Below are 27,733 nucleotides of genomic sequence, written 5' to 3' on the forward strand. Positions count from 1 at the left end.
CAGGTGGGTATAAAAGTCCAGGTTCACCTTTGGCTTCCATTAAGTCAAGATGAAGTGTTCTCCCACTGTTGTTTGGGTGGGCTGGGAATTCTGACTAGCCATGTGATTTCTGCTGAAATTTTGGTAGGGATGGTCTTATCTCTATGAATGGTGATGAAAGTCCTGAAAATGTCCTGTTATATCTCTGACATCACCACCCTGGGGAAAGGAAGAGGTACCTTTTGGCTGCTGCATGGGGTGGAAATCAATGATACCAAGGGACAGGGATTTCCCTAGTTATCCTTCTCTTACCCCATCCCAGCAGATGGATTGGGTGGCTCTAAAGGTTGGTTTCTCTCTTGGCTTTTGTTGTTATGATAGGAGTGAGGTAGTATTTGGCTGAAGCAAAGATATTATTGTTCAAAAGTTTTCTGTATTCCCTTGCTGTTTCTTTCCTGGTATTTTGCCTTTTATAGGTGCTTTTCATATTTGTGCCTGTTTTAGCCCATTTTGTGCTGCTGTAAGAAGTTCTTGAGAGTGGAGTAATTTATAAAGACCATAAATTTGTTCCTCATCATCTAGTGACTGAGACGTTGAGGATCAAGGCAATGGCAGGTGGGGTTGTCTGGTGAGGGCTGCCCTCTGTTGTTAAGATAAAGTCTTGCTGTTACATCTTCCGGGGAGGAGGAACCCTGTTTTCACATGGCAGAAGGCAAGAGGGCCAAACATCGCAAGAAGTGTTTTTTATAAGGGCCCTTTTATAAGGACCTTTATCCCTTTCACAAATGAGGAGGCTTTAAGGTCCCACTTTTGAATACTGTCACATTGGCTATTAAGGTTCAACACTTTAATTGTAGAGGCATAGTACTGCCCACTGGAATTTCTGGACTGTCAGCCTCTTTAAGAATAGATGTCATTCTTTACATTTCAGGTCTGCTCTCTACTCTGCACTTTTTCAAGAATCTTATACTTGATTTACATATAATTCAAAGAGGTTTTAGTTGTAATAGGAAAAAGTACATCTATTCCATCTTCCCCAAAGTAAATATTTACATTACTTAAATGTCTATATATTGATTTTTCATTTTCATTCAGTTTAAATTATTTTTGGATTTCCCATGTTTTCTACTTTGATCCACTGGATATTTGGATTGTGTTAATTTCCAAGTATTTGGAGTTTCCCAGATTTCTTTCTGTTTTTGATTTCTGCAAATTTTAAAATGTACTTTATAATAGTAACAATGTACAATATAGTCCTGCCTGAGATGTTAGGAGCAGTGTTCTGTGCCAGCTTTCTTTGCACCCCAGCTTACTCCTTAGAGGCACCACTCTGTATTTCCTCTGATGATTTTCTCTGATTGTTATGTAAATGCAGAAGCCAAAGAGTTGAAAAACTTGTTTCCTATATCCTCAACTAAGGTTAATTTTTACTTAATCTGCATGTGTAACATGAGGATTTTGCTGATCAGTCTAACCTCCATTCTTCCAGTGTTCAATAATGATTGTTTTCAATTTTTGGATTACTTAATTATATAGTAATATCACTACTTATTGTTCCACTAATTTCTAGCAATACAGTCTTAGAGACATTTGCTGTTCTCTTTTTATTTATTCAACAATATTTATTGATGAATAATCACATTTTAGTTTATTCTTTGATATTATGAAATAGCAATTATTATTACATTGTTTTTAAAACTTCAGAACATTATTAAGGATAGGCAATAGGAGATTGTTCTGAGTCATGTTTTCATGTTGCATAAATAGAAAATTGAGAAGATCTGGATTTAGTGTCAGCTAGGTGTAGTGCTATGGCTAGTTTTTACTTTTTGGTTGTTTTCCTCCCCCTTTACTGAGATACCTCCTGCTGTTGGTTTCGGGCACTATTTTTCCATTCCTCTTCTTGTAGAATTTTGCCCAAAATGCTTTGCAGTGCTGGTTTTCTGGCTGCGAATTCTTTTAGCTTTTGTTTATCGTGAAATATTTTAATTTCATTGTCAAATCTGAAGCTTAATTTTGCTGGATACAGTATTCTTGGTTGGAATCCATTATTTTTCAGCGTTTGAAATACATTGCTCCAGGATCTTCTTGCTTTCAAAGTCTATGATGAAAAATCAGCCGTAAACCTAATTGGTTTACCGCTGAATGTAATTTGCCTCCTTTCCCTTGTAGCTTTTAATATTCTCTCCTTGTTCTGTACGTTGGCTATCTTCATAATTATATGTCTTGGAGTTGGTCTATTACAGTTTTGGATGTTTGGGGTCCTGTAGGCTTCCAGGATTTGGCCATCCATTCCATCTTTCATCTCTGGGAAGTTTTCTAGGATTATTTCATTTAATAGGTTGTCCATTCCTTTGGTTTGAATCTCTGTGCCTTCTTCTATCCCAATAACTCTCAAATTTGGTTTTTTGATGAGATCCCATATCTCTTGGATAGATTGCTCGTGAGATTTAAGCATCTTTTCAGTGTTGACTATATTCAAGTTGATAAACTTTGTCTTCATTATCTGATGTTCTGACTTCTACTTGATCTAGTCTATTTGTAATATTCTCGTTAGCGTTTTTAATCTGGTTTATGGTTTCTTGCATTTCTAAAATTACTGTTTGTTTTTTTTTAAGATCCCTATCTCCTGGGTAAGCTCGTTCTTTGCAGTTTGAATTTGTTTGTTTAGTTCGTTTTCAAAATATACTCTCAGTTCTTGGACTTGCTGTCTCATGTCTTCTCTAAAATTCCGTTCCATCTGAGTTAGGTATGCCTTGATTTCTTTCCCTGTCCATGTTTCTGATGCTTCTAGGTCCTCCTGTAGATTTAAGTTGTCCTGCATTATCTGTAATCCTTTTTTCCCTTGTTTTTTCATGTTGTTCACGTTACTTTCCAGCTCTGTTTGACTGCTTTGTAACAGCTTTCTCCTATACATTTGTTTTGGCTTTGTTTATCTCTGTTGTTTCTCCTTTGTGGTGGGAGATTATGCCTATAGATGTTGGGTTTTATTGTACTTTAGAGCTGATTCATTCAATTTATAAAGGGCTTCCGGATTTTGTATGCATATAGTGATTTGTTTTTTGTTCTTAGGACTTTAGGTTAGGTGCTATGAAGGTATAAGGGTTAGTATGTCTTGGCTACTTTAGAAGATTGCTCTACTGAAGGGGGATACTAACCATCGATTGGATCAGGGTGTTGGTAGTAGCTAGGTATTTAGGAGCACTATAGTCGGCCTCGAAACATTTACCTATTTGCATTTAGACAGTTACATGAAATGGAGGACATAATGCTTGGGATGAAAGCTGGGGGGGGGGAAGGGGAAGGAAGGTGCTCTTGAAAAGAAAGAAGGAGAGGGAGATAGATAGCATAGAGGAGAATGGAAAGAACAATAAAACGTGGAAGGGTAGAGAAAGAGGGAAAAAGGGAGAGAAAAAATAAAATAAAATAAGAAATAAAATTAGGTCTTAGAGATCCATTTTCTTTTCTTCCCATAGGCAAAGCTGTGCCCTCCGGGCTGAGTTTTGCCCTCAATGTGTCAACAGCAATCCCTGTAAGGCGGCTCCTGGGAGTCTCTCAATCCTGTTGGTCCAGAGCCGTTTTATTTCTACGGCCCCTCTTCCCCTTCCTCCTGCCAGCCAGCCAGGTCCTGCTCACCGGAGGCGGTTCCCCAAGGATTTGGTTACACTTTCAGCCCCACCAAGTGCTCTATTTCCCTAACGACTGAGCACTCTCGCTGTCATTCATCTAAGCCCCAGTGCTGTGGAGTTGTGGTTTGGGAGTCAATTGTTTAATTTTTCCAGACCCCTTTGGTGGGCACACCTTCGGAATCTGGCGGCTAAGACCATTGGTGTTGCCGCTGGTGGTAATAGGAGTTGGGGGTCGAGGATCCCCTCTGCTTCCCTCAGCCCCTACAATCACGACCACTCCGCTGGCGGTAGGAGGAGTTGGGGGTCTGGAGTGTCCTCTGTTTCCCTCCGCCCCTACCATCACGCCCTCTCAGTTGGCGGTTGGGGGAGTTGGGTTTGGGGAGTCTGCTCTGCTTCCCTCCGCCCCTACAGTCACGCCCACGTCACTGGCAGTAGGGGGAGTTGGGGGTCGCGAGAGAGTCCTTTGGCCCTTATGGTCACGCCCACGGAGAGATTTTGAAGTTTCCGGGTTGTTTGTATCTGATGTGGGTGGGAGTCACACACCTGCTAAAGTAGATTCTGCTGGGAAGGAATCTCTTTGGCCGAACTTTGGTGACTTCCCCTCTCTGCTATGGCGGGCCCCTGGCTCCTTGCCGGAGTGTCCGAAGGGAGGGGTGGAACTGGCTTGTCTCTGGTCTGACACAATCTCTGGTTTTAGTTCCCAGTTCGCTATTTCATAAAGGCTTGGTTAGATTCCCTTCATGTCGTCTGGGGGGGGGAGCCGTTTGCCGGGTGAGCGGGGGCCGTTCGCGTGCGGGCAGGGCCACAAGCAGAGCCAGGAGGGCGGGGGGCCATTTGCCGGGTGGACGGGGCCGTTAGCAGAGCCGGGAGGGCGCAGGCCATCTGCTGGGCCAGGTGGGGACCCTTCTCGCCACACTGGGCCGCCGGGGGCCGCTTGTAGAGCCGGGCAGGCGGCGGCCGCGTGGCTAAGAGCCGGGCGGACGGGGTGGCCGTTCGCAGAGCGATCGGGGCCGCCAGGAGAGCCAGGATGGTGGGGGCCGTCTGCCGGGCTGGGCGGGGACCCTTCTCGCCGCGCCGCACCGCTGGGGGCCGCTTGCAGAGCCGGGCGGGCGGTGCCTGCGGGATTGGACCTCTGCGCCCGCGTGGCCGGCCAAGATTCACTTGTCTGGGACAAACTGTCACCTCTAATAGACTTACTAATTCCCGGCAGGTCTCCTTTCAGCGGAATTTTGCTAGAAGTTCCTCAGTAGGTAGAATGTAGCTGTTTTAATGGGTTTTTCTGATCCCGTTAATGTGGAGATACTGAAAATGCTGCTTCCTCGCCGGCCGCCACGTTGGATCCCCCCTGGTGTAGTGCTATGATGTTGAGATGTATGCCCACTTGATGTTCATACTTTTTGTGTTCACAAGATTCTCATCTGAAGCTAAAAATTAAGCTTAGAAAAATTTTTGGAAATGGTAAAAGCATTTAATGTTCACTGTATGCCAGCATTTTACATATAAGCTCTATTCTTAACCTTTCTTGAAATTTGAAAGAGGACATGACAGAGGCGCAGAAGCCATAGAAACCATAGCTTGCAGTCAGAATTTGACTACCGGTCTGAACTTAAAGCCATGCTTTCGTTGGGCTCACTGGTGCACACCTTATTCCCAACCACTCAGGAAGCAAGGGTAGGATGATCTCAGTTTCCAGTCTGGGCAACTAAGTGATATTGCTGTCTCAAAATAAAAAAATAAAAAAGGCTGGGAATATAGGTCAGTGGTGAAGTGCCCCTGAGTTTGATCCATAGTACTGCTAAAAATAAAATAAAAGTGCACTCTCTCTTGTTTCAAAGTGTATCCACAGAAAAAAATGAATATAATTCTAGATTTAGTTCATATATTTAATGTGGTAATTTTTTATACATTTGATAAATTTGAGAGAATGGAAATAATAGATTTTATCAGTGTCAGTTTTTTAAAATTTTCTTTTAGTTGTAGATAGACAGAATGCCTTTATTTTATTTGTTTATTTTTATAGAGTACTGAGAATCGAACCCAGTGCTTCACATATGCTAGACAAGTGTTCTGCCACTAAGCTATGGCCCCAGCCCTCAGTGTCAGTTTTTAAAAATAAAATTACAGAATAGTAATGTATAGTGATATATATTATGTGAATGTCTATAATATGATGCCATTATGTAGTATCAAGTGACTTCAGCTATGTGCTGCTTCTAATGCCCAGGGAGATGTCTGGAAGGACATCTAAAGTATTAACAGTGTTAGTTCTACTTGATTCTTATTTTATTTTTTTAACTCTTCTTTATTTTATTTTGCTCCCCACCCCCAAAGGTCTCACATTCTTTTTTATAAAATCTTTATCGCTTTTTAAAAAATTTCTGATATCAACATTTTTAAATTTTTAATTTTTCTCCCCTCCCCCACATTGTTAGACTTTTAAAAGTGAATTGCAGATTGCAAAGAATTGGTTAATTAAATTTTCTGCTTGGCAAAAGTTTTAATGGGCACAGAAGCTATTATTCCATTTCATTCCAGTTTTTGATATATATATAAATGGTTTCTATGAGTACTTAATAGACATAATAGGGGGATTCATTGTGACATATTTGCACATGCATATAACATGATTTGATCAGTCTCACTCCTTACTACCTCCCATGTTTCTTCTCCCCATCCTCTTTCTCTATTCTACTGTTCTCCCTTCTATTATTATTTTCAAATAGTACATTATAATTATATATAAAAGTGGGATTTACTGTGGTATATTTATACACAGACTTTGCATAATTTCTTTGATTTTTATTCCTGAGTACATACTTCCCCTTCCCCTTTCCTTTTATTCACTATCTTTATTCTGTCGGTCTTCTAATTTTGTGGGATCCTATTTTTATTTATTTTTTTCTCTCTCTAGTTTTCACATATGAAAGAAAAACCCTTAACTTTCTGAGTATGGCTTATTTCACTTAGCATGATGTTCTCCAATCCCATCCATTTGCCAGCAAAGGACATAATTTCATTTTTCTTTATAACTCAGTAGAACTCCACTATGTGTATATGCCACATTTTTTTATTCATTAATCTACTGCAGGGCTCTGTGGGCTCATTCTATAACTTGGCTATTGTGAATTGTGCTGCTATAAACTATATTTTATATATTTTAATGAGGAAATAAATTCAGAAACCTAAATTAAATGTTATTAAATGTCCTGTAAAACTTAGTATTTTTATTAGTTTTATTTTAATTATATATTTTTAGACTTGATTTTATAGTTGATTATATAAATATTACATATATAATTTTAAAATGACTGTTTCCTAGATGCAATGGTTTAAATAAACTTGTGAAAATTTATAATGTCAAAGGTGACCATCGTAAATTGGCGTTTTGGAAGAATTATTATTTTAAGAGAGTATATTTTCTTCCATTCTCTCTTCTTGTTTTTATCTTTTATAGGTAATCATAGCCTACTGGTATCGCACATTCGTGGGAATAACGAATTTATTTGGGGTAGAAACTAAGACCTGCTGGAATGTCACCAGAGTAGAACCTCTTAACGAAGTTCAAAGCTGTGAAGGCATGTTTCTTCCTAAAATGCTTCTGTGCTGTCCTTGCTGTTTCCATAAACATCTCAGAGTGTTAGGACTCAATTCCTGTAAAGTACTGTGATTAATTTTTTTCTCTAGAATACCTTAGAAATGTCTTACCCCAATAAGTATTTTACACTTTCAAGTAGATTTCTGAGAAGGCTCTGTATTTCCTTATTTGAGTATAAATACACTTCAATGTAAAACAATCTTTTTTTTTTTTTTTGGTGCTGGGGATTGAACCCAGGGGTGCTTAACTATGGAGCCACATCCCCAGCCAGTTTTTATATAGAGACAGGGTACTGCTGGGTTGCTTAGGACCTTGCCAAGTTGCTGAGGCTACCTTTGAATTCATGATCCTTCTGCATCATCCTCCACAGCCTTTGGGATTATAGGCATGAGCTACCGCATCTGGCCAGTGTAAAGCAATCTTGAGTAAAAATCAGTTTTCCATTTCAGAATGAGATAATACTGAAGAAAAAAAAAGAGTGTTTCTGATGACTTCAGTATGTAAATGTTGAGGATAGATTAAACAATTCAACAATGCTAGTAATAGTTATTATATAACATTAATTATGCACACATACTTACATATACAATATTTTTAATACAATACTTGATTTTATTAGAAATATTGCTTTATTGTGTGCTTACATTCCATGAATAATTCTAAGTAAACTCTTCCTATGTATCTTCTACACTGGTGTCTTTGTCAAAGAAACATTTTTGGAATTTAAACAGTTTTTCAGGACATGTAAATAGTCATTTCTATTTAAGATACTTGTAATCTAGCACTTTTACAATCCAAGTCCCTAAAGACTTTAATTCAAAGTCATATACTTCTACTTGCATAACGTTTTTACAGTTGTTTTTTCTTTAGATTCTCCACAGAATGACTACTTGACTATATTTTACAAATGCATTTGTATGGTTGTATTTACATTTAACATTCAGCTCTTGAGATATAAAATAAATCTACATTTCCCTAATATTTTACTGATTCTTTTACATGACATTTATAAAATCTAAAACTAAACTGCTGTCTGAGGGAAAATTATATTTTTTACAACATAAAGGAATGGAGAAAATGCCTCATTAAATAAAAGACTCAATGACTCAATCAATTAGAAATATAACTTTTTCTGAGGGATGAAAAACCATCACCTTATATAGGAACACAAGAAATGCTTACTAAGTTCACAATAAGTAAACAGGTTATTGTTTGACACTTGGGACATAGCAATTGACTAGTGGACACGTGTCCTTGATCTCATAAACTGTATACTATAAAAGGGCTGTTAAGTGTTAGAACTGTGGTGAATATTACAAATGAGATAATAAGTTTGCTGAGGTTAGGAGTGAGAAATATTTCAAGAGAAATAGAGAGAAATGCTTCAAGAATAGGGACCAACATATTCAAAAGTCCGGAGGCAAGAGGGAACTGAAAGACTAGAAGTGGAACACAGAGATAGAGAAGAAAATTGGTGTGAAATGATGCTGGGAATGCATGCAAGGGTCAGATCATGATGGGCCAGATGCTGGTTAAGAATTTTGTACTTTATCCACTGAAGAACTTAAGTAGGTTCACATGTTAGACATGACTTTGACAGCTATATGGAAAGGCTATTAATATAAGGTGCAGGTGGATTCAGTAAGGCCAGGTAAAAGAAGGCTGTGGTCTCAGCAAGCAATTGTAGAAAAATATTATGAAATCCCTGGATTTCAGAGAGATTCTGGAAGTAGAATAAACATGATTTGGCAGTTGATGGGAGAGAAGAGGGAGAATGAAGAGCCAAGTAACCCTACTTGGTTTGTAGCTTGAGTTCCTTTGAATGGTAGGAAACATGAAAAGTATCAGGTTGAATCACTACATTTCATTGTGGATATATTTGTGGTAATTGAGAGACCTCAAAGTGGAGATGTCAAGTGGCTACCTGGATGTATAACATTAGGAATAAGAAGAGCATTCTGGGATAGACTTGGAGTCATCTCTATATAGATAGTCATTGAGGTGAAGGAAGTGGAAGCAGATTGAGAAGAGAGCATGTGACAGGCTAGGGTGGTCTAGCATTGAAGAGAGGTGTGTAAAACCAGAGAAGTTATTACAGTGGGCAGAAAGGAGTGGACAGGAATAAGAAGGAATCACATGGGCCAGACTTCAGATTTTAGATCCAACAAGTTGAGCACATCTTAGCAAGTAATTTTCTATGTTCTGTTTTTTTCAATATCAACACAGAATACTTCCATCCCAATAATCTTATAAATCTCATCTAAGAATTATATGAAATGATGATTATAAAACACACAAAGTGCTATACATAAAAACACAATCTAACATACAAGATATGTTAATATTCTTGCTACATACAATAATTAATCAAATAACTGGATCATCTCATATAGGCTTAAGTTGCTCCTTGAGGTGGGGTACAATATTTATTATCCCAGAGCTTGGCAAAAGACATGAATAGTATAACAAGATATGGCTTTTTTTCTTGGAATTCATGAAGTGGTTCTGTAGAGAGTTGCAGACAAACTAGTGTGAAATTCCAACAAATCATCATAGTATAAGTGTGAGTATAATAAAGCATAAATGTAACTACATAATACATTATAGAGGCTGGAAATGTAGCTTGGTGATAGAGTGTTTGCCTAGTACGCACTAGGCCCTAGGCTCCATTCCCCGTACTAAGGAAAGAAAGAAAAAAAAAAAAAGAAACATGTACAAGGGTAAAGATTGTTGTAACTATTAAAGAAAGCAGGTATTTGGAAAGTATATGCTTTCATCAGATTCATGAGCTCTTATTACAAAGCACTAAGAAAAGAATGCCCAATTGCTTTATAACATTTGTTCATTAAACACTGAATAATTTGTGTCTTTTCAAAGGATTGGGAGACCCCGCTTGCTTTTATGTTGCTGTGATTTTTATTTTAAATGGACTAATGATGGGATTATTCTTCGTATATGGTACATACCTGAGGTAAGACTACTGAATTAAAAGATCTTACAAAGAGGTTATAAGGACTGGCTGATGTTTCTTGATTAAATGAAAAGGACAATTAATAAGGTTAATTGATTAGTAGAAGGAAAGTTTGTACATTCATTTGATTGTTTTCAGAGGCTTAACCATTATTAATACAACCAGAAACTGAAAATGTCACAGAAATATCTTTAAAGGCCTCTCTTTTTATCTGTGTGGGGATTTTAAAAACTAACTTAAGATTTCTTAACAAAGTTTTTAATGAAAATGTCTCTAGTTTATGTATAAAATTACTATAGCATTAGAGGGGAACTCTGGTTGGCATTAATAGCAAAATTATTTCATATTTTAATGTCTGTAAATGTGAGATTAAGATAGCTATGGGAAAAAAAAACTATACATCACTTATGATGGATCCTTACATCTGTTAGCCTGTGCTTTTTGATAGAAGTACCACAGTTTTATTTGGAGTAGCAGTGGTCTCAGTCTCTGATGATAGTTGGAATTAATTATAACAATCATGTGTTTTGCCCTCACTCTCCATAGTTCTTGGGAGAGCCATATGAACTAACTTTTCCCAGTGGAAAATAGGGCAAAATCAGCCATGGTTTCAGCTAGTGTAGCATTGTCTTTGTCACAAAAGGACAAATTCAGCTGCCTCGTCTCTATTTTTTTCCTGCTTTTACTTAGTTATGATTCTTGGAGTTCCAGCAATCATCTTGTAACCAAGAAGAAAAGTCCATAAAAATAGCAAATATGTCTCTGTAAATTGCTTACAAAATTCTAGAATACCAAATACATTAAGAGTCACTAGTCTTTAAGAAAATACATAGATATAACCAATATTGGCTATAAAAATGTCACCCAAACTGTGAAGAGACTAGGAATTATAGCATATGAGCAACAAAAGAAATAGAAATTTGGGGGAATTTTTGGCCACCCTCCCTCACTGGCATTAACTTGGAATGTAGATTATTTTTATTCCGTTAGTAATTAACCATAAATGTTAACAAGTACATCTAACTTGAAAGTCTAAAATGAACTGACATCTTTTCCCTTCTGATCAATGTGAAGTATTTTAGGAAATATTTCAAAACAGCCTCTCACATCTTACATGTTAGTACCCTAGTTTAGTATTCCTATTACCTTTCCATAGCAGCCCATGTTATCATTGTTTTTGTTTTCAAATGTTTGATTTATTCACATGCTCCTAGTTCCTATTAGAATGAATCATCTGTTTCTCACACTGCTTCTTTCAACTTCTTCCTTTTTAAATTTCCTTTAGTGAGTCTGTCTATAGCAAATGATTCCCCATTAGTTTTCCTATTTTTGTTCTTGTTTTTTTCTTTGATACCAAGGATTGAACTCAGGGGCACTCAACCACTGAGCCACATTCATCCCCAGGACCCACAGGATGATTGTGAGATCAAAGCCAGCCTCAGCAAAAGTGAGGTGCTAAGTAACTCAGAGACCCTGTCTCTAAATAAAATACAAAAAATAGGGCTGGGGATGTGGCTCAGTGGTCGAGTGCCTCTGAGTTCAGTACCCTCTGCCAAAAAAAAAAAAAAAAAAAAAGAAAAAAGAAAAAGAAAGAAACAAATGGCTCTTAATCTTTGATGATTATTAGCCATCCTTGATCTGATGTTTGTATTCTGATTACTGCTTACTTCAGATTCAACAATAGAATAATTGCAGTTACTTATACAATTTGAAATTACTATCAAATGAAGCTATTAGATTCTTGTATCTTTCAGTCCCTTAAATCCAATTTCAAAAGACAAAAATTTATCTCCATTTACATTTTTTGAAGAATACAGACTCTGAAATGCTGACCTGTTTGTTAAAAAATAATCATGTTCAGACCTTATATCATCATTCAGAAAATATTTAAATATAATAAATTTTAAAATTTAGATTATTATATGTTTGTTTTGTCTCTTTATACATTCAAGGTTAAAACTTTGACTACCTGGGTATTTAAATTTTTTTTTTTACAAGTAATGGCTTACTGTTATAGTATTTTAAATATGGATAACCATGATTTAAAATTCTAACATAGTTTTGTGGAAAACTTGCTATACATAAATTGTAACTATGCTCTTTTTTTTTTTTATAAAACAGTGGGACTCAGTTAGGAGGTCTAATTACAGTACTGTGCTTCTTTTTCAACCATGGAGAGGTTCGTTTTTAGAAAAAATTAGGGTCTGTATAGGAACAAAGAAATATCATTAAAACAATATGTAACTGCATATTATTTGTAATTTTGCAATATTTTAAAGAACTTTATGTTGTAAGTTGATATTTTAATTGTGTTGATTTAAAGTTTTAAATCATTAGAACTAAATATATGAAATATCTTGCATGGGTTTTAGTAAATATTCACATATATTCTTTAGAAAAGAGGAAACACTGTACTTGTCAAGTCAGGCACTTCACTTTACTTTTGTTTATTTCTGACAAATCTTTGGAAGTAGTTTTTTTTCCTCACCATACACATTATGGAACTGAATTTTAGAGAGATTAGTTTCTTATCCAAGATTCACTACCTGATGTAGCTGGGTTTCTCATTCTATATCTGTGTAGTTTTAGATCCTCACTTTCCATTCTATTTATAAAATATGTACTTAACTTTTAATTGTCATGAACACTGAACATAAGACCTGCTCTCCTAAAAAAATTTTTAAGTATGTGACACAGCATTATTAATAAAATGTTGTACAACAGCAGAGCTATAGGACTAACTCATCTTGCATAACTGAAACCTTATGCCATTGCGTATGTCCAAGGATGGAAGTGGCCTCAGGCCTGATGACATTCACTTGAGGCATTGCCACCCAACTGTCTCACTTCTTTCTATCATGTCATGGTCCCTTTTCAAACACAAATGCTAAATTTAAGATAGAAATTAGCTTACTAATTCATCCCAGAACAACATAAATTGCCTAAAAAAGAGCTCATAGAAACTTACTTGAAATATCATTGATTCACTTGACAAAATGTTGAGTATATATCATGTAACAAACTCCATTATATGCCAAAGATGTGGCAGTAAAAAAGAATCTTACTGCTAACTTTTGGAATGGCACAGATTACATAGGAGAAAAGTCTTTTTATCTGTTGTAAGTGGGTTAATAAGTTATATAAGGGAATAATAAAAATTGCACATAAAATGCTTCAAATATATTAACTTAAAGCAAACAAATGCCTTGTCATTCAGGTATCTGTTAACATAAAAAGCCTTTTACTTGAGTATGACAGACAGCTGGTGGTATGAGTTGAGTTTGTGTGTGTGTGTATGTGCACGTGCACACACGTTCATGTGTAGTGATGGGAATGAACCCAGGGCTTTGCATATGCCAGGCAAGTGCTCTGCCTTGCCTGAGCTACACTCTTAGCCCAAGTTGACTTTTTTAACATAATTAATCTTTGAAGGTTTAAAATTTTGATTTCTTAGAAGAACAATAAAAGACTCTTGCAAATTAAAAAGTTTAAATTCTTTCCAGAATTTCTTTTTTTTCTTTTTCATTTTTTTTTTAGTTGTGGAGCTGGGGATTGAACCCAGGGGCTTGTGCATGCAAAGCAAGCACTCTGCCAACTGAGCTATATCTCCAGCCCTCAGAATCTTTGATAAAATTTTTTTTTTATAATTCTGACTCATACACCCATATGTCTTAGAAAGTGTTAAAGTATATATGAAAATTTAATGAATAATTTATTATATGCATTAGTTTGAGAAAGACACCCCCAAATTTTCAAAATATGGATAATTACAAAGCTTATGTACATGTATGATTTAAGAAAATAATATAATTCCACATTCTATTAGTGTCTCTGTTAGTTTGATGAATATTAGTGATCAACATGTAAAAGATTTTTTTCAGTTTTTAAAATTTGCAGTAAACTCTTTTAAAGATGTATGTAATAAATTCAGTGGTAATCTTGGTATTTACAAATGCCCTAGGTGACATTTGTTTACATATTTTTTGGAGAGGTACACACCTCAAAGCCTGAAACTCCAGGATCAAGCCTGCAGGACGGGCACGTGGACCTGATCCAGGAGTCTCACAGTCCCTATCCTTACCCTCTTCTTTGGCCTTTGGGTTTCCTTGTGCTTGGTCTGAAGTATCTTTCACTGATTTCTGGAATAGGTAGTTAATCACTCTCTACTTAATGGCTGTGTGGAAGTGAGCTCCAAAACCTGAGAAGCTCTACTAGTGTCATCTCAGTTGTTTTTCTTAGACACAGAAGTAGGATCTAGTGAGCCTAGTATTAAAATTAAGTTAAGTAAGCCAACCCTTAAGTTTTAAATTAATAATGTTTGTTGTAATGGAACATGACATAAATTGAGCATTTTACTGATTTCAGGCTACCCGTGTAATGTGGACACCACCTCTCCGTGAAAGTTTTTCATATCCATTCCTTGTTCTTCAGATGTATATTTTAACTATGATTCTCAGGTAATTTTCATTTATACAAGAAAATGAAATAAATTCTAACTTATGTTTATAAAAATTTACTCAATATATTGAATTGTAATTACCAAATATAGGTGATTTTTTAAAAGTTTTTTTAAGAGCTGGGTGTGGTGGTGCATGCCTGTAATCCCAGCAGCTCAGGAGGCTGAGGCAGGAGGATCACAAATTCAAAGCCAGCTTAAGCAAAAGCAAGGCACTAGGCAACTCAGTGAGACTCTGTCTCTTAATAAAATACAAAAAAAAAAAAAAAACAAGGCTGGGGATGTGGTTCAGTGGTCAAGTGCCCCTGAGTTCAATCCCAGGTACTTCTCCCTGCCCAAAATAAAAATAAATGAATGAATAAATAAATAAATAAAATGAGCATAGAGTTAAGATGATAACCTAAAAATTACTATGTAAAAATTAATCTCAATTTAAGAGTTTAGGCTACAGGTTTTAGATAAATACATTATATCTTCATAGATCAAAATCTATGTGTTTATATATAGTTTGCAAAGACTAAATTTTTGTATTCTGACCCATCTTTTTTTCCAATATGTGGTCTTGATGGAGCATTAATATAGGTGCCATGAAAAATGTGCTCTGTGTACAAATTTGGGAAATACTGTGTTATAAAGATTATGTGATATATATATATATATATATATATATATATATATATATATATATATATATATATATATCTCCCTATTTCTTAATGGTGTTTCTAGCAATCAGCCAGTGTCATCTCAGCTGTTTTTCTTAGACACAGTTTTGGCTGGGATTAAGTTTAGAAGCATTTCAGAAATTTAAGAGGTCTGAGAAACAATATAAAATTAGTAGCAGAGTACTATAAATAACTGTCATAGGAATAAGTTTGATAGAATGTTAGTGGTGAGATCTCACTGAATGAAATAATGATCACTCCAAACTCTGAGAGAGCCTTATTTTGCTTCATTTTCGAATCCCTGGCAGTTTCCATCTTATATGAAAATCATCTGTGTACATATATCTTCTTTCTTTCTTAAAAGTATAAATTTATGAATCATGTTTATGTACACAAATGTCTGCATCTACATATATGTATGTGTGTGTGTGTGTGTGTGTGTGTGTGTATATATATATATATATATATATATATATATATATATATATATATATAAAAGTATACCCAAGCACAGACTGTGTTGTACTGTGCTTTAACCACAGAGCACTTAGCATATTCCCATGCAAATATTTAAGGCCTTATATGATTGCTGATTAAATGAAGGCAACTAATACATCCAGATGTGCTTACAAATCTTGAGAGCAGACTAACCCCTGATGTGTCACATACCTGACAAGTTTATCTTGGTGTTGAATTTGTCTTTGGAAGTCTGCTTCCTATATACAGATTTGTATAGGTTTGTTTGGTACATCACCTCCTCTGAAAGATTATAGTGAAGGAAACCACCAGTACCTCCGCCAACCCTTACCAGTTAAATTACCAGGAAGATTTATTGAAATTACATTAATCTGGCCAGGCAGGGGTTCCTGGATTGAAATGTCCTACTTAGATATTTTGAAATTATTCTTGAAGGCATGTGCTATATTCTACACCTTAGTCAAAAATGATTTTGCTTGATAAAATGCAAGATCACCAAGTGCTTAATGAATATTTTGTGATAATATTACTGACATTATGTTTTAAATGCTGTTTTTGAAAAGTTATCTACTTTTATATAAGGATTTGTCAAAACCCAGTACAGCTTTTACAAAAGGAACTGTTGCTGTTTTATTATTTACATAAAATATATGTATTTCTTTTATCAGATTCTTAAATATACTCAACTTTTCTGTGATAAAAGGAGTTGGTTACCAATGTGTTTTAGTATTGCAGAACAGACAATTTAAACTTCAGCCATAATGATTTAACTACATTCTGGAACTATTTTTAATTTGTTCTTTTAAATTTTTTTTTGCCTTAAAGTGTTTCCATAGTTGTTAACTTATTTCCTCACTAGCACTTAAAATTTTCCTCATTATTTTCTGAAACATAAAAATAGTAGTATATAAACATTACGTCTATGCATATAAGAAAAAATTGTGAGGCATGCCAGATTATTGTCATGTCCTATCTCTGACCTTCCCTGGGATATTAAATTCTGAATTTTAGGCATATCAACAGGGAAATAAACTTTTATATTTAAAATATTTTATCTAATTATAAATTTTGCAATATTGTTCCTAAAACTCTTTAATTATAGTTGTTCTACACTGGGCATTTTCTAGGCATTTTTAGTTCTTTTTAGTAAACTGAGTTCCAAAGTTAGTTGTTTTTTCAAAGGTAAGGGGATCATTTAGATTTTATTATTTTGCAAGTAGTCTTTTTCTTTATTTTTTAAAAATGATTGACTATGTTCGTGGCAAGACTTACTGGTATCATTTCTTTCCATTTAAGGACCTCACACAATAACGGAAAACATTTCATTGCACTCTGTGCTTCCAATATTGCTTTTATGCTTCCCTGGCAATTTGCTCAGTTTATACTTTTTACACAGGTAAGATGATTTTAAGCTAATTTAAGTTAAATGTAACATATTTTTTTCTGTAGAAATTTTAACATGTGATTATATTTATGCCCTGAAAGACTTTTAAAATATAAATAATTATAACTGTATAATAAATGCATAACTTACAATGATTTAATTACATTCTATTAGCGTATTGGTTAGTTTGATGAATATTAGTGATGAACATGTAAATGATTTATTATTTAACAAATTTTCTTTCTGGTTGCTGAGATAACATCTGTGTATCTATCTACCTGTGTATTTTTCTTTTGCCTTACAACTCATTTTGGTGCCACATCACAAGATAGCTAAAGTCTTTCCTGCTCTTTATGATCTACTTCTAGTGTAGGGTTTCTACTTCTAGGGTAGCTGAATTCTGGCCATTTTGTCTGAAGAGCAGAATTTGAGTAGGAACCATTTCTCAGAGCTTTTATCATGATATCACTTACAGGAATTGAGATATCCTGTTTCCCAAAACACCTAAGTAACTAATGGCAAGAAACTGAATGGGTAGAGAAAATAAAAGAACAGTTCTGATGAAATTTCATGATACTAGGATTTCCATTAGGGTTCCTTTCCACCTAACAAACACTGATAATAATAATATTCTGTAAATTGAAAGTGAAAAATTCTACAAAGAGGCCTCATGCTGCCAATTGTCCACAAAAAGTGCAATTATAACCTCAAGTCAATTGACATTGCATGTTTAAAGAATGTTTCAAGTATTTCCACTGCTATACTTCCTTACAGATTGTTACACAGAAATTACCCTCTGGTTTTCATTTTTTTGCACATGCCAACATAATGGAATATATTCTTAATAAGCAACATTTCATTGTCAGCAAATTCATTAATCCAGTGGGACTGATGAAACTTTTTAAGAAACTCTTTGGGTAGGTTTGAATCCCTTAGTGTTTTCCTATGCACTCAGGATATCTGAGGCTTTTATTTTTTTAACTAATGTGTAGAGTTTTGTTTGTTCATGCTAATGAAATAATTCTTTTGTTTTTCTGGAAATATTCTTCTCTATTGTGTTTTTCTTAGATTAAGGCTAAAATTAGTTCACGTCTCCAACCCATATTGTCTGAGAAATGAGAGTTATGGATTAAAAGTTTCCTTTTTTCAAAGGAAAATGTTATGAAAGACAATCATATAAATGTAGAATGTTGGGAATGGTAAGACCATAGATGTTATCATTCTAAGACACTGAGAAACTGTGATTTAGTTCTGGCAACTAAATATTCTATATTATATTTTATTGGGGAATTCCAGGCATGTAGGAGTGATTGTTATGACTAAGGAAAGAGAAAGGAATAGTTGCAGAAAAGAAACTGTAAAATCAGAAATGATAGAAATGTGAATTATTTTCAAAGAAGAGAGTGTTGATATTTTATACAAAACTGGTTTTCAATTTCATTTTCACTCACTATATAGCTGATTCTTTGGAGTACAAAATTAGGTCACATCTTTTTGAATATTTAAATGTGACTTCATGACCCCATCCTGTTTAAAACACGAATGTCTACTGCTCTCTTTGAAGTTACTCCTTCTATTGTCAACCATTTATGTAGGCAAGGATCAATAGTAGATGTTCTATCCTTACTCCTGGCCCAGAAATTCGGCTGCTTGAATCTGGAGGATCCGTCACTATCAGGGATTCTGTGTACTATGGCAGATGCCACCACACTGCTGTTACAAAGCACTTTCCTCTTCTGCATGGAACTTTCTAGCATGATGTTACTAGGCACATTGCTTGATGACTGCCTAATTGCACTAAGTTGGGAAGAATCTTAAGTGAACAAAGACTACCTGAGCTTTCTTGAGTAAGGAGGCTCTTTTAACGGCATTTCCCATATGGAGGCTCCTGTAGGCCAGGTGGCTCCTACACCTACCTAATGTGTATCTCATTCTTTGCTTCTGAGATGTAACCTGGGGGTAAGGCTGCTGTTTGGACTTCTGTGAGTTCTTTCTCTAAAGAGAAACGTCTGGCAAGTTAAATTTTCTGTCCTAAAGCTTTCCTAGTGATTTGAAGAAGACCCATTGGTGGGCATGGAAAGAAAAAAACTCAAATGTACCTTCTTAAAGACAAAAAGCTTTGGAACAGGCATACATTCTGGGTGCTTCATAATAAAATGGACCAGGATTCCCTGTTTACCCTTGTGAATGGCCCAACTCTTTTCAAGGGGAATGCAGCCTTTCTGTCTCATAGCACACTGGAAATGCTAAAATATCTGAGTCAAGTCAAAGGTGGTTCAGCATCACCCACATGCCCTTTGTAGAACTAGCCTTTGCCTAGGATAGGATCTGGGACTTTAGTGTTAAGTGAGCTCATAAGTTCAGAGTCTTCCAGCCCATACTCTTTGTGTGTTTTACAAGTTCTTTGGGGTTCTATCTTGCTAGCTTAACCAAGTTAAGATTACACTAGGTTTTCAGAGATGTTCAAATATTAGTATATCTCAGAAAAAGGTTTCCACTTGGGGAAACTCCTGGTTCCTATATGACATGTTTCCCACTTCCTCCCTCTTCATTGAACTTCACATCTCACACGTCAAGAGTCTCAGTAATGATAGTCTTTTTTAAGTGAAGGAAACCTTCTGCTCCAAAAAACAGTGTGTACCTGTTTGATCTATAATAACTGAAAGAAGCCACCAAAATATCCCCACCCCTGAGAGGATTTGATGTCCCTTCTGCTGGAAGTAGATGCAGCTTTTCTTATTAAAAATATCAACCTCCCTCTCTACAAATTTATAATGATCTGAAGATTACATATACTTGTAAAAAACTAATTAATCTGTTACTTAGTTGCTTTCCTACATAGGAATCTACGTGTTACATTTTTCATAATTAGTAAATTTTTTCCTCACCAGGTTGATCTTTCTATTGATCTTTCTATTGACACCTACAACTATTTTATCAAATAAACTGTATTCAAACAGCAAGCAAACAGAAAGCAACTTTGTCCCAATGCCCCTTAAAACCTGCTTTCTGGGCTGCTGCTTTTTAGGTGAAATCTCAGGGGATTCTATATGTTTTCCTTTCCTTTAGGCTGAAGAAAAGTATCACTTTATTAAATAAAAAATTTGAAATTCTTAAATGATGTGTCTTCAAACAAACAACATGATATACACTTTCACTTATTTAATTTCTTATTCAGTTTCTTTCAATAATGCTTCATAGTTTTTTTTCCTTAGACTTGTCCCCAGGAATTTCTATTTCTCATGCATTTAAGAAATGGTGTATTTTAAACTTAAGTGTATAGTTCTAGTTAATTTTGTTAATTATTAAAATATTCTAGCATGATTTTTGTATGCTTATTTCAATTAATAGAGGGGGTGTGTGTTAAAATCCTATGGTAGATTTGTCTATATCTCTTATAGTTCTGTAAAGTGTTAAACATTTTGATACATTATTATTATGTACATAATTATCATATATTACTTTCATTAAAGTACCTATTTATTGGTAGTGGTATTTTTGCCTTAAAGCCTATATTTCTGTTATAATAGAGCCATATCACCTTTCTTTTAGTGTTTATATTGATCTTTCACCATTTTTTTTATGTTCAAATTTTTCTGCATCTTTACATTTTAGGTGTTTTATAAGCTGTAATTAGTTTTTTAAAAATCTAGTTAAATAATACTTTAATTGTGTTATTCAGTCCATTGATGATGATGTAATTATTGATAATTAATTTTAAATTTATCATCTTTCTAAGGCAGTTTCTTTGTATTTGCCCCATTTGCTATGTGATATTTATACACCTCTTTCCCATCTGACCAGCTGAATGCTTTTATCGTTCCACATTCCTACTGTGTTTATTCGTTTAGTCATACTGTTTTTCACTCTTTTAAAGATGACCTTAGAAATTAAAACATTTATTTTTGAGTTACAGTATAAATTAATACTATCACTTCTTCCCAAATAATACAAGCACCTTAAAACACTTTAAGTCAATTTATTTTCCTTCTGGATTAAATGCCATTTGTTTTTTGCTATGTGTGTATGTCCATGTATATTTGCATATATATATGCATATATGTATGCTATATGTGTTTACATGTATACACACATACTTAGTTATTTTTAAACATCATAGCATCTGTATTATTTTATATAATTAACTTATATAAGATTAAGTAGATTTTTCACGTGTTTATTTCCCTCTTGAATGCTTTCTGTCTCCAAGCTTCCACAGAGGATCTTTTTGCTGTCCAAAGAGCACTCATTAGTATTTTCCTTTAGTGTGAACCTGTTGGTGACAGGTTTTGCATTCTTGTATGAGAATGTTCAATTTGCCTTCTTTCTTTTCTCTGGTATAGAACTCAAGGTTGGGAATTTTTAAAATTTATTTTCTCAGTGTTGTGAAAATATCATCCCATTATCTTCTGATTCATTTCTGTTAAGAGGTTAGTTGTAAATCTTGTTTTTGAGGGCATTCTCAGTCTTCCCACCTCATCCCTACTTCATCCCACCCCATACAACCATATATTATATCTTATAGGGGATATATCATTATATTATATAATCATATATCCCCTATAATTAGCATCTTGCATTAATATAGTACATTAGTTAGAACTAATAGACTAAAATTTCTATTTTATTACTAAAGGTCACAATTTATATTAAGGTTCTCTTTCTGTATTATACAGTTCTATGAGATTTGACAAATGCGTAATGATATGTATCCACCATTATAGTATTGTTTTAGTCATATTTTTCACTGCTGTGACTAAAAGACCTGACAACAACAATTTTGGAGGAGGAAAAGTTTATTTGGGGTTCATAGTTTCAGAGGTCTCAGTCCACAGACAGCTAGCTCCATTCCTCAGGGCTCAAGGTGAGGCAGAACATCATGGCAGAAGAGTATAACAGAGGGAAGTGGCCCACATGTTGATCACAACATGGAGAGAGATACAAGATACACTTGCCAGATACAAAATATATACCCCAAAAGTATGCCACCCAATGACCCACCTCCTCCAGCCACACCTTACCCACCTTCAGTTACCACTCAATTAAACCCATCAGGAAATTCATTCGTTTGCTCTCATAACCCAATTATTTGACCTCTAAATCCTCTTGTGTTCTCTCATGCATGAGCTTTTGGGGGACACATTACATCCAAACTATAACAAATATATAAAATATTTTCAACATTCTAAAAAACTTCCTTGTGCTTCACTTATTCAACCCTACAACCTTATCTACAACACCTGGCAATGACTTTAACTGTATAATTTTACTTTTTTATAAGTCATATCATTGGAATTATACATTATGTAGTCTTTTCATATTTATTTTACTTAGCAATATGACTTTAAGATTCCTCTATGTCTTTTCATGGCTTGATCGCTCATTTTTATTGCCAGATAATATTTAAATATATAATTGTACCATAATTGGTTTATCCATTCACCTATTGAAGGACATTATGGTTGCTTCTAGGCTTTGGTGATTATGAATAAAGCTATCATAAACATTTGTGTTCAGGTTTTTGAGTGGACATAAGTTTTCAAATGTTGGGTATGTATCCAGGCAGGCAATTACTGGATTGTGGGGTAAGGTTATGTTTAACTTTGTAAGAAATTGCTGATTCTATAAGTTTTGGGATATTAGCCATTCTGTCCTAATCATTTGTTATGGTTTAGGTATAAGGTGCCCCCAAAAAGCTCGTGTGGGGACTTGGGTGTACCTCAGTGATAGAGCGCTTGCCTAGCATGTATGAGGCTACTGGGTTCAATCCCAGTACCACATAAAAAATAAATAAATAAAAGTATTGTGTCCATCTCCAACTAAAAAATTTTTTTAAAAGGCTCACAAATGTGTAAGAATTTTCAAAGGTAAAGTGATTATATTATGAGAAGTGTAACCTACCTTGGATTAATTCACTGATATGGATTAACTTGGTGGTAACTGTAGGGTGTGGCTGGAGGCAGTAGGTCACTGGGGGTTTGCCTTTAGGGTTTGTATTTTGTCCCTGGTGAGCAGAGCTCTGTTTCTGCTTCCTGGTTGCCAGGTCCCAAGCTGTTTTCCTCCTGACTGTCCTTCCTCCATGATGTTCTGCCTCACCTTGGTCCCAGAGCTATGGAGTTGACTGTCTGAACTGAGACTTCTACAACTAGGAGCTCCAAAATAAACTTTTCTTCCTTTTAAGTTGTTCTTGTCATATATATTGGTCACAGCAATGCACAAGCTGATTAAAGCAACAGTGATAGCTCTTTATTGTTTGAATTTCAATTCTCTAATGGCATACAATGTTGAGTATCTTTATATGTGCTTATTTACCTTGTTCTCTGGTGAGGTGTTTCTTCAAAAGGTGTTTTGCCCATTTTTAATTGGGTTGTTTGTTTTCTTGCTTAGTTTTGGGAGTTCTTTGTGTATTTTGGAATTCTGTATTTGAATTGTATATGTTTCACAAAGATTTTCTCTGTCTCTAGCTTATTATTTAATTTTCTTAATAGTGTCTTTTGTAGAGCAGAAGTTTTTAGCTTAATGAAATTCAGTTTACAATTTTTTCTTTCATGGGATATTGGCTTTGGTGTTATATTTAAAAACTCATCATCAAACTCAAGGTCCACCTAAATTTTCTCCCGTATTTTCAGTTTTATAGTTTTGATTCATACCTTCAGGTTTAAAATCCACTTTAAGCTAATTTTGTGATGTAGGGTCCCTATCTAGAATCCTTTTCTTTGCATTTGAATGTACAGTTGTTCCAGTACCATTTGCTGAAAAGACTATCTCTTCTCCTCAAAGTTTAGCTACCTGCCTTTGTGTGTGTTTATTTCTAGACTCTGTATTTTGTTCCATCGATCAATTTGATATTCAATCTTGATTTATAGTATAGCTTTATAGTATGTTAATTTCCAGTTGTTCTTACGAGTTTTCTCTTTGCTATTGTTCTTGTGCAGCTTTTAAAATGATATGCCTATGTCCTCAGGATTTTGTGGGGGTTTGTTTTGTATTGTTTTGTTTTTATTCTTCCTTGGGAATTTGTGATACTTCACAAATCATTGCTTGATATTGCCTATAAATTTGGGCGAAGCTCCTTGCTATAATTCCTTTAAATATAGCTTCTACCTAGTTTCCTCCTCTAAGATGTAAAGTATAACATAACTGATCTTTATTCTTGTGTTCAGATAAATTTCTTGTACTTTTATCATTTTGTGCTTCCTTCCACATATTTTCTTCTGACCCATCTTCTAGTTCACCCAGTTTTTTGTTTGGCTGTGTTTATCCTGTTTTTAAACTCATTTGTTAATGTCTTAATATTGATTATTTTAATATTGTTTTAAAATTTCATTTGGCTTCCTTTTTTTATGGTACTGCAGATTGAACCCAAGCATGCTCTATCTCTGAGCTACATCCCAGACATTTTTTATTTTTATTTTTAGACAGGGTTAATTTGCCCAGTCTGACCTTGAACTTGTGATCTTACTGCCTTAGACACCTGAGTAGCTGATTATGAGTGTATACCATGGTGCTCAGCCAATTTGATTTCCCCCATTTTTTTTAAAGACTTGTGCTCTCTTAGAATATTCGGTCCCTATTATTTCCTTGAACATGTCAAGCATAATTTAAATTTATGTTTGATGATGCTAGACATGTTTTTGAGTGATTCGCAAGCTAAGAATTGTTTTTATATTTCTAAAGTATTGCTGAAAAAAATATTAAAACAGAAAAGAAGTCTATTCAACAGGGTCCATATGTGCCCCATAAAGCATAAAATGTTTACTATTTGGCTTTTTACATGACAAGTTTACTGATGCCTTATCTAGATCCTTTGCAACCTGTTTTTATAGTTTTTGTGATACTGTCTTATCTCCTCTTATGCTTGGCAATTATTTGATATGGCATAGAGTTAAATTAAGGCTAAGTTGATATGAACTTTCTCCAGACAAGATTAAATTTGCTTCCAGCAGGTAAAGAAAGGCACTAACAATCCTGAAATATCTTCATACAATTAGATTGAGATGATGCAAATGTGGGGTTCAGTCTTTCTGAGGGCTACTTGATTTTTGGTTCATTCTTAGACCGAAGTCTGGGAGTCTACCAAGCATTCCTTCCTTGGTGTACCCTACTGTCCTATCTACCTGAAATGCCTGCTCTGCTTACTGATCTCTCAGCTGCCTCTCAGCTAGAAGCATCTGCCTCTGTTGGAACTGAGAGAAAAGGAATCCAAAATGTCATGCTCATTACTATAGATTTATATCTTTTTCCTGGTTTTATTTTGCTAATTTCTAATTTGCCTTGTTAATAATCTATGGTTTTCATACTTATATACTTTTTATATTTTTACATATATATGCATATATATATTTATATTTTTTCTTAGCTATTCTACTTCTTAGTTGAAAGTGGTTCAAATTACTTTGCCTATTGTTATCAGAAATAGCTCTCCCTTTTATATTTACTTTGCCTATCAACAGTGAAGTATTTGTTTATTATAATTTTTTCACTTTTTCATTTTATATATTTTTTTCAGATAGCCTCATTATTTCCCATGTACGTTGTGGGGTACATTGAGCCAAGAAAATTTCGGAAGATCATTTATATGAATATGGTAACATTTTAAATATTCATAAGTCAAATATTAAAATAAGCTCTCAGAGTTTATAAAACATGAATAATTCTGTTTTATGGGATACTTCCTTTTGGTAGTATTTAATACATAATGATGTCAATGGCATCTAGAAGGAAAACTGAACTGTCACAAATCCTGTATTATAGTTGATTATACTTTCAACTAAACTATAAATGTGTTGTGCTTTCTAAAACTTTTATTTTTAAAATTTTTGTTTTATTTATTATTGTCACTACTTTTGCAATTGTCTTTCTCTAATACCTGAGATTTTTGAACTTTGCATAAATATGACACTCTGCAATTGAAATTTTATGTTGTTGAACTTTGGTTTTTATCTTAGTTCACAAATGTATTTTCCTTTAAAACAAAACAAGAATAAAGCTTCATCAGTGATGCAAATTATGTAGTAATCAAAATAAGATTAGGAAAACTAATATTTGCTAAAATAATAAACTAATAGTTTAAGTATTTTTATTATGTTATTCTATTATTGAAGCAATAGAAATAAGAGTTAATTTTTCCTTTATCCAAGTAGTAGATACAGAAAAAAAAATTATTCTGTGTAGATTTTATGATCTTGAAGTTTAATACTTAGAACCTTATAGTAACTTAAAATTCTATTATAATTGAGCCAAGAACTATTAATTTTCTTTATACAAACAAAATTTGCATATTAGAAGTGGCTGTTTGCCTCTGAAGTTTGAATTATACTCTACATGTAATAACTATAAAACATGAGTTTGTTTTTTCATTTTTCAGATTTCACTTTTCCTTTGTTTCATTTTGATGTTTGGAAATCCAATGTACTTATCTTCTTATTATTCTTCATCTTTGTTAATGACATGGGTAAGTGTTGTTAAGCTCATGAGTTTTCTTTTTTTCATCCATCAAATAGCAAGCTTTTCTGTCTAATGTAAGCATAGGAGAATAAATATGGCCCTTTTCTCATTATCTTTTAACTTGAAAAAATTTTTCCCAAGTAAAAACGTTTTCTGTATCTCATCCTTGAAATACAGTATAGTACAGTTTCCCTGTTTAAAGCAGTATACAGATAAATACTTTAAAAAGTATTATGAAGTAATAAGACTGACTTTTTTCCATGGAAAATTTAAATTTATTCATTTTCAGAATTAAATTGTCAAATTCCAAAAATAAATAAAGCAAATTTTATCTTAAATGGATATACATTAATTTTAGATATGATATTTTGAAGCACGAACTTTTTAAATTATATTTTTGCTATTAAGAAAAGAATTGTAATAGACTTTATTCTCTTCTGAATGCTATACAATTTTCCAAGTACCCCATTCTCATAATACTCCGAGAATACTGCAGTATGTTTGCTATTGTGTTTATCTGCTTCTCCTACTGACCTGTATGTGGGGCTTATCATGAAGGCTTTATTCATGTTTATTTATATTTGTACTTTGAGAAATAGATTAATCTTTGAAACATCACAGGTTCTCTAAAACTATTTGCTATATAAATGAATGAATAATAAAAAGTTATCTTCTATGTTGAAGTTTTCTTAAAAGATATTAGATCATACAAAACACAATATTATAAATTTATAAATAACAATACAGTCTGTAGAGAATCAACGTCCTCTTATCATTTAGCTACATATTTGAAGCCACTTGACTTAGAATCACTATCATTAAGAAATTTAATTTGAAAGGACATTTTGAGTAGATAAGTAATCAGTTTGAGATATTTGTTGCTATTTTGCAATCGTAATTCCTTTTTCACAAGCACAGATTTTATATTACTTAAAATACAAATTGAGTTAGACTTTTTCATACACTTTTTAATATCATAGAAGATTTCTTGGTTATTTGGAGTCAAATAAGCTTTTGAAATAAACAGAATAACAGAGTTTTAAATTTTGTTGTGAATATTGATGAAATGAAAAAAATCTGCCATTAATTAAAAATAAGAGATATAAACAGTTATTTTAAATCTTATTTTT

General features: G+C 34.2%; 1 protein-coding gene across 1 annotated transcript in view; it reads left to right on the plus strand.

The window, feature by feature from the left end:
- The window catches only part of DPY19L2 (dpy-19 like 2), a gene marked incomplete at both ends in the record, with an annotated part of 85,432 nt that overhangs the window by 21,415 nt on the left and 36,284 nt on the right, over positions 1-27,733 (plus strand). Inside the window, 7 exons of the mRNA XM_081284688.1 lie at positions 7,063-7,183; positions 10,081-10,174; positions 12,296-12,353; positions 14,540-14,631; positions 17,069-17,168; positions 25,666-25,743; positions 26,524-26,610. Coding sequence (XP_081140814.1) covers positions 7,063-7,183; positions 10,081-10,174; positions 12,296-12,353; positions 14,540-14,631; positions 17,069-17,168; positions 25,666-25,743; positions 26,524-26,610 — 630 coding nt within the window. The remainder of the gene's footprint in view (positions 1-7,062; positions 7,184-10,080; positions 10,175-12,295; positions 12,354-14,539; positions 14,632-17,068; positions 17,169-25,665; positions 25,744-26,523; positions 26,611-27,733) is intronic.

This window comes from Spermophilus citellus, assembly GCF_964194105.1.
Source record: "Spermophilus citellus genome assembly, chromosome: 3".
Taxonomy (NCBI): Eukaryota; Metazoa; Chordata; class Mammalia; order Rodentia; family Sciuridae; genus Spermophilus; species Spermophilus citellus.